General features: G+C 45.7%; 1 protein-coding gene across 1 annotated transcript; it reads left to right on the top strand.

Annotated features, from left to right (window-relative positions):
* The first annotated feature begins 1,792 nt into the window (after positions 1–1,792).
* LOC124025705 (importin subunit alpha-5-like) lies at positions 1,793–10,875 on the top strand. Its single transcript, XM_046339044.1, is given in 14 exon segments — positions 1,793–2,003; positions 2,249–2,389; positions 3,305–3,390; positions 4,385–4,553; positions 5,560–5,659; positions 5,739–5,821; positions 6,450–6,536; positions 6,611–6,680; positions 6,683–6,786; positions 7,049–7,105; positions 7,592–7,864; positions 10,045–10,227; positions 10,360–10,506; positions 10,740–10,875. Coding segments are annotated over 14 exon segments (1,662 nt in total). The 5' UTR covers positions 1,793–1,937; the 3' UTR covers positions 10,836–10,875.
* The last annotated feature ends 285 nt before the right edge of the window (positions 10,876–11,160 follow it).

Below are 11,160 nucleotides of genomic sequence, written 5' to 3' on the forward strand. Positions count from 1 at the left end.
TCTCTTTCCGCAGCAACCAGTGATCCGGGTCAACAGCATCAATGTAACAGTATAACTTTAGACCGTCCCCTCGCCCATACCCGGGCGCAAACCAGGGACCCTCTGCACACATCAACAACAGTCACCCTCGAAGCATCGTTAACCATCGCTCCACAAAAGCCGCGGCCGTTAGAGAGCAAGGGGAACCACTACTTCAAGGTCTCAGAGCAAGTGACGTCACCCATTGAAACGCCACTAGCGCGCACCACCGCTAACTAGCTAGCCATTTCACTTTGGCTACACTGGCCTAACAGTATATCATAATTTGACTTTGGTGCAGGTCATGTTGTTCTTCATATTACTGTGTCTGATAAACACACACTATATAAAATAAATGGTATGTTTATTTGTCACATGCACATGATACAGAAGGTGAAGACGGTACAGAGAAATTGTTACTTCCATAGGGTTCCATAGGGTATTTTGTTTAGACATGTAGCTAGCTAGCTAGCTAAACAATGAACCATAACCGGAACTCATAACATTACTAGCCTGCATGAATCTACAGGTAGCTAAAGCTAACCAACTATTAGCTAGCTAAGTTCAATGTTAGCTAGCTAGATAACATTGGGCTATAACTAGTAATGCAAATAGCTCTGAGATATGAATAATATTACTACACAGATCACATAATTAACGTTAGTTAGCATGCCAGCCAGCTAAGATTAGCTAGCTAACAGTATGCTTTAACTTGCAATGAATATGACCTTCTGAGACAAAATTAGAAACGTATAATATTTGAAAATAGGAGTAAGCTAGACTCTCTTAACTGTATACATGGATGAACGCTTCTCTCTCTCTGTCACGGATGCCATGGTTGCCCTTAGTTGTAATCAGGAGATATGTGTTTTATACAACAGCCTCCTGTGTTCTCTTTTTGACTCCCTCCGCATTTGCAATCAAAAGTCAGAATCTCCTTAGCTATCATACTCTGCTTCATAAAGGCATTTCACTGATTTCAAAACTCTGTCAGTTTCCTTCCTCTCCGGCTACTGAGTTAGGAAGGTCGCCTGTATCTTTGTAGTGACTGGGTGTATTCATACACCACCCAAAGCCTAATTATTAACTTCACCATGCTCAAATGGATATTCAACGTCTGCTATTTTTCATTTTTATACCTCTACCCAATCGGTTCTTGGCATTGAAAAACCTTGGTCTTTGTAGTTGAATCTGCACCCCACACATTCAATTTCATGTGCGATTTGTTGAGCACGTTTTGACTCCTGGACTTGTTTAGGCTCCTTACCATAACAAAGGTTTCAAGACATTTCAGTGCTACGTTTTTTATGAATACATTTTTTTTTAGAATAATAACTTTGTGTGTAGATCAGTGACACAAAATCGAATTGTTTAATTCAAGCTATAACATGTGGGAAACGGGGTGTGAATACTTTCTGAAGGCACTGTATCAGAACACAGATCAAAATTGGTCACACGTTTACATTAGTTTCATCAACTGTTGTACAATATGATGCAAAACACAGACAAAAAACAGGATTTTGACTGTACTGGACCTTTAACACTGCGTTTGACTAGTAATATAGACTAGGTTTATGAAATACTTAAAACAGAGTATTGAGTTTGTAAATATAAGAAAAAGACACCGTTTCTCACAAAGAATGTGTTTGATATGGACCGGGTTGTGCACTAATGGGGCTTTCCATTGTTTTTCAAGCGGGATCTTTGCTCACCGGTGCCACTGGCGAGCTCAATCAAGCGCAACATTGGATTGACTGGGGAAAGAATTAGGAGGAGCGTCACTCTAAATCACCAGTATGGAGATGCACCTGTCATCCTTCTGAAGATGTATTTAAACTCCTGACAACCCTACAGGAGGCATTCGCCTGTTGTGCCTCAAAGAGAGAACTTTGTTCGTCTAAACTAACCCAACGGTCAACATGCCCACCACGAGTGCTACTGATGACCGTCTGAGCAAGTTCAAGAACAAGGGAAAAGAGCCGTCGGTAAGTCAGCTCCGTAGCCTCGACTTTGGTTCTCCAAGCTGCCCAGTTGAAGGTCCTTCCCTTTTGGTTTTTGTGCTGCGCTCTTTTTCCACATTTCGGTTTTGGATCGTTTTCCCCCTCCAACTCCATTACGGGATGACAGCACCTATATCCTTCAATCGTAACGATTTTCCGAGAATTTAACGAGTTAAAAAAAGTTTTTAAAAAAGAAGCCTGGTTGTAGCCTGATGTCTTTTTGTCTGTAGAAGCTCCGTGAGCGGCGGATCGCGGAGTGCGTAGAGCTGCGTAAAGCCGCGAAGAACGAGAACTTCCTCAAGAGGAGGAACATTACCACTCTACCGGGGGATGCGGACCAGTCACCGGAGTTGAACACCGACAACCACGAGGTACATATTTGATGAGTTGTTACAGTAAAGGAATTTCTCTCCCAAATGACTATTCATTTTGCCTAGGCGGTGAAGTCTATGGACAAAGTGTGACCCAGGCTATCCGTATTTTGTCTCCACATTTAACGTTTTATCAACAAGTGGAGTACCAAACCCTTTCAAGTGACGGGATTGGTATTAGAGGATTTGAACTTTTTGGGCATTGTGTGAAATGTTGAAATTGACTTATGACTTGAATGGTGTTTGTGCACGTGCTGAAACGTCTTGAGGAATCTAATTCATGGCTTGGTGGCAAACTACCTTAAAGTAATCACTAGTTAACAGTCATATTTGTGGCCTACAATCAAACCATGGCTAAGGGATGTTACGAGGAGTGCCTGGACACAGCCCTTAGCTGTGGTATATTGGCCATATATCACCAACCTCTGAGGTACCTTGGTATTAAACTGGGTACCAACATAATTAAACTAGTAAAAATACATGTTGTCATGCCCATTTTATATGGTCTGATATGCCATGGCTTTCAGCCAATCAGCATTCAGGGCTCGAGCCACCCAGTTTATAAATTATCTTGGCACCTCCAGGATGTTGGCTTATCAAAGATAAAACAGCATCCCAAATAACACCCTTCTGTACGTGGTTTACACCTTTAGCCTCTATGGACCCTGGTTAAAAGTCCACTAGTGGAGACTAGGGTGCCATTTGGGAAGCAGATCTGGTCGAGGTTGATCTATTTCAATTCAGGAAGTAACGTCAAATTCCTAAACCACATGTCAGAGTATTGTGGGTATTCTTTTATTTGAATGTCAGTTTACTGACTTGAAATTGACCCTGCATTGCTATTTAAAAGGAAATGACTCCACCTCTACAGGGCTATTTCTGTAGAATAGTATGGTTGTCATGCTTTGTCTCCAGGTGACTGCGATTACCATCGAGGAGGTTGTTGGCCATGTGAACAGTGACTGCAAGGAGAGACAGACCAGAGGATGTCAGGCTGCCAGGTAAGGTCCAGCATTGGGTTGGTTCCTTAGGTAATTGACCCTGACTTTGGTGTTTACCAGCAGCACTTACCAACTGACCTGCATGACTTCTTCTGGTTAACACTTTGGCAGCGGTCTCATTTCTAAACTGTTTTGATAAGTCTTTGCTGTGCATCTCGATTTAGACCAGTCAAATTCTGTTTTGAAGATGCGGTAAGGTCATAATCATGTCCACTGGCAAGAGAACACTGCACCTTTAACATTGATGTATTAGAAACAGTTAATGGCTTTGGGGAAGATACCATTTAACATTGATTTAGAAACAGTCAATGGCTGTGGGGAAGATACCATTTAACATTGATGAATTAGAAACAGTCAATGGCTGTGAGGAAGATACCATTTAACATTGATTTAGAAACAGTCAATGGCTGTGGGGAAGATACCATTTAACATTGATGAATTAGAAACAGTCAATGGCTGTGAGGAAGATACCATTTAACATTGATTTAGAAACAGTCAATGGCTGTGGGGAAGATACCATTTAACATTGATGAATTAGAAACAGTCAATGGCTGTGGGGAAGATACCATTTAACATTGATGAATTAGAAACAGTTAATGGCTGTGAGGAAGATACCATTTAACATTGATGATTTAGAAACAGTCAATGGCTGTGAGGAAGATACCATTTAACATTGATTTAGAAACAGTCAATGGCTGTGGGGAAGATACCATTTAACATTGATGAATTAGAAACAGTCAATGGCTTTGGAAGATACCATTTAACATTGATGAATTAGAAACAGTTAATGGCTGTGAGGAAGATACCATTTAACATTGATGATTTAGAAACAGTCAAAGGCTGTGAGGAAGATACCATTTAACATTGATGATTTAGAAACAGTTAATGGCTGTGGGGAAGATACCATTTAACATTGATGATTTAGAAACAGTCAATGGCTGTGGGGAAGAGTGAGACCTGCAGGGACAAGGGGTAACTCACCCCCCCTCTGTAGGAAGCTGCTGTCCCGTGAGTGTAACCCCCCTCTAAAGGAGGTTGTGGAGGCAGGGCTGCTATCCAGATTTGTGGAGTTCCTAGGAAGGGATGATGACCCCAGTCTGCAGTTTGAAGCCGCCTGGGCTCTAACCAACATCGCCTCGGGGACCTCCTGGCACACACAACAGGTGCGTGCACACACAGCCCTGGGCTTTCACCATTGCTTCAGGTACACTGTGGAGTCACTCGGATAGCTGGGGCTCGGCTAACCTGGTGAGTCCCTCTCGGTGGTTAAAGCGTACTAGACTGAACAAAATATATAAACGCAACATGTAAAGTGTTGGTCCCATGTTTCATGAGCTGAAAGAAAAGATCCTGGAAGTCTTCTAGCTTACTTCTCAAATTTTGTGCACATAGTTGTTAACATCTGTTAGTGAGCTTTTCTCCTTTGGCAAGATATAATGTAAGGAAATGATCATGCAGTTTAATCAGCTTCTTGATATGCCACACCTGTCAGGTGTATAGTTTGTCAAGTAGCTGTTTAATCAGCATGATCATTACACCGGTGCACCTTGTGCTGGGGACAATAAAAGGCCACTGTAAAATGTGCTGTTTGTCACAACACAATGCCACATGTCTCAAGTTGAGGTGAGTGCAATTGGCATGCTGACTGCAGGAATGTCAACTAGAGCTGTTGCCAGAGAACTGAAGATTAATTTCTCTACCATAAGCCGCTCAATATCATTTTAGAGAATTTGGCAGTATGTCCAACCGGCTTCACAATGGCAGACCACATGTAAACGTGGCAGCCCAGGACTGCTTCACCTGGGGGGAAAAGTCTGAGACAGCCACCCTGACAGATGAAACTGAGTATCTAGCTAAAGTGCTTTTGTGGGGGGTGGGAAACACTCTGATTGGCTGGGCCACTGTCCAATCATGTGAAAGCCATAGGTACTACCGTTCCAATTGATTTCCTTATGAATTAACTCGGTCATGTTTTCAGTGTGTATATATCTCTTTCCAAACTGTTGCACTGCTCAGAAACCTCAGATGGCACAAGTGGTGCCAGCCTTTTAAACTACATTGTTTAGGGCTTGTAAGTAAACATTTACTACACCTGTTGTATTTGACCCATGTGATGTAGCCTTTGCTTGGCCTGGCTGTAGTTTACTGGTGTAATGTCTCCCTCTACAGGTGGTAGAGCATGGTGCAGTCCCAGCTTTCATATCTCTGCTGGCATCCCCCATGTTGCACATCAGTGAGCAGGCTGTCTGGGCCCTGGGTAACATAGCAGGTAACACCGAGCCCAGGAAACATGAGGTCCACTGTGCTTGAACAAAAGCCTACATGTTAAGACCGTTTCCTGTTTTCAGGTGATGGACCGGCGTATCGAGATACTCTGATAGAATGTAACGTGATCCCTGCTCTGCTGTCTAGAATCACCCCAGACACACCTGTAAGTTCACGTCCTCCTGTGGGGTCCTTAACGTCCTCCTGTGGGGTCCTTAACGTCCTCCTGTGGGGTCCTTAACGTCCTCCTGTGGGGTCCTTAACGTCCTCCTGTGGGGTCCTTAACGTCCTCCTGTAGGGTCCTTAACGTTATGGTTTGGCACCTGCCATGTTTGAACCAATTTTACATTCTGTTCCTTAACAAATTGTTTTCCTTCTGTACCCGTAAAATACAATTCTTAACGTCTTCTGACTCAAACTTTAAGATTACACAATTAGTGTGGCTCATGCAGCTTTTCTATGGAGTGGGCAAGCTATTTACTGTCATTGAAAATAATAATTTATTAACTGACTTGCCTAGTAAAATAAAGAGAATGGTCATGCTTTGGCCAGACGAGTAGGGAGCAAGATGCAGGTGAAGGAGGAGGAGGCTTGGCTTTAATGCAGGTCATAAGATGCCCAGTGCTGAATTAGGCCTGAGGAGATATTGTATTGACAGTAGTCAGACCCCTTGACTTATTCCACGTTCTGTTACATTACCGACGTATTCATTCTGTTCCTACCCTAAATTATAGAATATGGTCCCCCCCATTTTCAGTTTCCTGAACTGGTTACAATTCCTCTCTCCTCTCCAGGTGGGGTACCTTCGTAACTTGACATGGACCCTGTCTAACCTCTGTAGGAACAAGAACCCCTTCCCTCCCTTATCTGCTGTCCAACAGGTGACCTCCACAAACACACACTGTTGCACTTGGTTCTCTATTTCCTCATCTAGAAGTGTACACTTCCTCCCCAGGTGCTGCCTTCTCTGATTCAGCTCCTCCACCTGAGTGATCAGGATATCTTGAGTGATGCATGCTGGGCCGTCTCTATCTGACTGATGGTGCCAACGACCGTATCGATATTGTGGTCCAGACCGGTATTGTTCCCCGTCTGGTGTCCCTCATGAGCTTTGAGGCGCTCACTGTGGTGGTAAATAAAGTTCTGGTTGTCTTTAAAAGACTAGTGCTCTGTTACTGTCAGAGGGACTGACTCGCTGTGGGGGGTGGGACTGACTCGCTGTGGGGGGTGGGACTGACTCGCTGTGGGGGGTGGGACTGACTCGCTGTGGGGGTGGGACTGACTCGCTGTGGGGGTGGGACTGACTCGCTGTGGGGGTGGGACTGACTCGCTGTGGCCACTCTAAAGGCCTGTGGTGTTCTAAACTAACTCTAGCTTCTCTCTCCCTCTCCAGACCCCAGCTCTGCGCTCCATAGGGAACATAGTGAGTGGCTCAGACGTCCAGACTCAGGTGACTAAACTATGGACTGATACACTTTAGCAGTTAGTGTTTGACCTGTAGTTGCTGTTCATCTCCTCAGCTCTTGGAATCTGTTTTGTCTGTGACCTTGACCAAGGCACTTATAATAATAATAATAATAATAATAATAATAATATGCCATTTAGCAGACTCTTTTATCCAAAGCGACTTACAGTCATGTGTGCATTGGCACAAAGCTGTTCCAGGGTGCTGTACTCTGGCTGACCCTGTAAAAACACATTTCACAGCACTTAGCCAGTGGTTTTATGGTTGCCTGTAAGCTTTAGCAGTGAACCAATATTCCCTTGCTGAGAATGTAATTCCATTGAACTGGCTACTACACTATGATTACAAAGCTTTGTCCATTTGTATTGCAGTTCATTAGGATACATTATTTTGATCCGGTGGCGAGAGGATACTGAACTACCTGTAAGCTTGATTTGAACTTTGTGACTTTAATACTTGTATTCCTGTCAGGTGGCCATTGACGCCGGGGTGCTGTCTGTCCTGCCTAGTTTAATGAGACACAGCAAACCCAGCGTTCAGAAGGAGGCAACCTGGGCCGTATCTAACATCGCTGCTGGTCCCGCTCAACAGATACAACAACTGCTCACCTGCGGCCTGCTGCCCCCGCTTATCGACCTGCTACGCCACGTTGGTGACCCCTCACTACACCTGCACACTAGCCAACTGATACAACAACTGCTCACCTGCGGCCTGCTGCCCCCGCTTATCGACCTGCTACGCCACGTTGGTGACCCCTCACTACACCTGCACACTAGCCAACTGATACAACAACTGCTCACCTGCGGTCTGCTGCCCCCGCTTATCGACCTGCTACGCCACGTTGGTGACCCCTCTCCCTACACCTGCACACTAGCCAACTGATACAGCAACTGCTCACCTGCGGCCTGCTGCCCCCGCTTATCGACCTGCTACGCCACGTTGGTGACCCCTCACTACACCTGCACACTAGCCAACTGATACAACTGCTCACCTGCGGCCTGCTGCCCCCACTTATCGACCTGCTACGCAACGTTGGTGACCCCTCTCCCTACACCTGCACACTAGCCAACTGATACAGCAGAGACTCACCTTTTTCAAACTTCTCCTTCGGAACCCCCAGATGTTACAATGTCTTTGTAGCCCTGAACTAGAACACCTTAATCAAGGGCTTGGTGATTGGTTGACAAGTTGTATCAGATGAGTTCTGGAACGGCTGGCTGGGGGTCCTGGAGGAGAGGTTTGGGAACCACTAGTCTACCGCCTGCACTTATAGACCAGAGGTGTCCTACGAAGCAGGTTCAAGTTCACAGAAGTTAGCTGGCTGAGTTTCAACACTGGATAAAAGGTCATACAAATGCTGCCGACCTTTTTAGCCAGGTACATGTCTATGGCAACGAATCCTTTACAACATCTCCACTTACCCTGAATGAAGTGTCTGAGTAATTAGTTGAGGACCAAGTCAGATTCCCTCCCCTTCAAAGACTTATCGCTTTCATTTGATGACTAAAAATATTTAATTGTTGTGAAATAGTTCAACTAAAATGTTTTAAAGCCTCATGCACAGTAACACTTTTGTAAGACATAATAAAATGTATTGACAGGAGTGGGAGGTTTGTCCATTCGTAAGCTCAAGTCAGCATTAACAATCTGTAATGGACTAACTTCTAAAAGCCTCACTTTAGTTTTGATGTTTCAGCATTCGACTAGCCTTGTGGGACGTGTAGTTACAACCTGCAAGAGGCAATAGCCACATCATAGTACTGATGAACCCTGGAATGTGAAGCTGGCTAGGTCGCGGTACTGATGAACCCTGGAATGTGAAGCTGGCTAGGTCGCGGTACTGATGAACCCTGGAATGTGACGCTGGCTAGGTCGCGGTACTGATGAACCCTGGAATGTGAAGCTGGCTAGGTCGCGGTACTGATGAACCCTGGAATGTGACGCTGGCTAGGTCGCGGTACTGATGAACCCTGGAATGTGAAGCTGGCTAGGTCGCGGTACTGATGAACCCTGGAATGTGACGCTGGCTAGGTCGCGGTACTGATGAACCCTGGAATGTGACGCTGGCTAGGTCGCGGTACTGATGAACCCTGGAATGTGACGCTGGCTAGGTCGCGGTACTGATGAACCCTGGAATGTGACGCTGGCTAGGTCGCGGTACTGATGAACCCTGGAATGTGACGCTGGCTAGGTCGCGGTACTGATGAACCCTGGAATGTGAAGCTGGCTAGGTCGCGGTACTGATGAACCCTGGAATGTGACGCTGGCTAGGTCGCGGTACTGATGAACCCTGGAATGTGAAGCTGGCTAGGTCGCGGTACTGATGAACCCTGGAATGTGACGCTGGCTAGGTCGCGGTACTGATGAACCCTGGAATGTGACGCTGGCTAGGTCGCGGTACTGATGAACCCTGGAATGTGACGCTGGCTAGGTCGCGGTACTGATGAACCCTGGAATGTGACGCTGGCTAGGTCGCGGTACTGATGAACCCTGGAATGTGACGCTGGCTAGGTCGCGGTACTGATGAACCCTGGAATGTGACGCTGGCTAGGTCGCGGTACTGATGAACCCTGGAATGTGACGCTGGCTAGGTCGCGGTACTGATGAACCCTGGAATGTGACGCTGGCTAGGTCGCGGTACTGATGAACACTGGAATGTGACGCTGGCTAGGTCGCGGTACTGATGAACCCTGGAATGTGACGCTGGCTAGCTGTAGATCTACTCAGGGTTTAACTTGTACAGGAGGATACCGCTATGTAATGGTAGTTAAACACCACTTGCTCCACATTAGATGTGCTCACAGGTGGCAATTTGGACATTACTGTAAAGGGCATAGACACTTACCCCGTTTCTCAGTGACTGATGCAGTGTGGGTCACGACTAACCACCCCAGTCTAATCCTCTATATCTGGTGTTTTCCCAGGGGGACTTTAAGACTCAGCGGGAGGCGGTGTGGGCCATAACTAACTTCACCAGCGGGGGCACTGTAGAGCAAGTTATCCAACTGGTCCAATCAGGAGGCCTGGAGGCCATCCTCAACCTACTGACTGTCAAAGACTCCAAGACCATCCTTGTCATATTGGACGCCATCAACAACCTCTTCATGGTGAGACACCTAGTCATTGCTGCTACTTTTAAAGTTTAGGGGGTGACCCACTTTCTCTCCCAGGCAGTGGAGAAGCAGTTTGAGGACCTACCTTGTAAAACCTCACTATGTTCTCATGCCCTCTTGTTCCAGGCAGCGGAGAAGATGGGTGAGACTGATAAGCTGTGTCTACTGGTTGAGGAGTTGGGAGGCCTGGATAAGATTGAGATGCTGCAGAACCATGAGAATGACACCGTGTACCGTACTGCCCAGGCACTCATAGAGAAGTTCTTCACTGATGTCAGTAAATATGACCTGGAAGTAGTCTCTGTCTGAAGTGTTGAAGCAGTCAAGTCCTTGATCCATCCTCCCCTCGGTGCAATGCTACTCTTGGAGGCAATTAGCTTTTGCTTGAGAATTCATTGAGTTGACTGCTTTTACACTTCAGACACTAGAACAATCTTATTGCATTTACAATGTGTAGTTTTAAAATCGACTTGATCAGGTGAGTCTAACATCTTGCCATGTCCCAGGAGGAGCCTGAGGGTCTGCAGACTGAAGCCACGGAAGCCACTGACACAACCTTTGCCTTCAAGACCCAGGATGTGCAGAAGACCTTCCGGTTTTAATCATCCCACAGGATGTCCAGTGTCAAAATACAACATGATTTTGGAATATTAATAAATATATTTTTTGCACTTTTGGTCCAGCTGATTAGTTTATCAACTCCACTGTAATGTTTCATTGTTTACTAGGGTGGTATCAGATTCATACCCATCTGGGGGGATATTACAGGCAGCACACATGGTGCTAATTCATACCAAATGTAGCACATTGTCAGGAGGTATTGACTTCTGTAACTAAACCTTGATCTCAAGCCACTTATCTGGCAAGTTAACATAGTTGGCGCATGTCTACTTACCTTGGTTAACTTAGTTTTAAGAGTTGGGCCGG

This window comes from Oncorhynchus gorbuscha, unplaced genomic scaffold (assembly GCF_021184085.1).
Source record: "Oncorhynchus gorbuscha isolate QuinsamMale2020 ecotype Even-year unplaced genomic scaffold, OgorEven_v1.0 Un_scaffold_2364, whole genome shotgun sequence".
NCBI classification, from domain to species: Eukaryota; Metazoa; Chordata; class Actinopteri; order Salmoniformes; family Salmonidae; genus Oncorhynchus; species Oncorhynchus gorbuscha.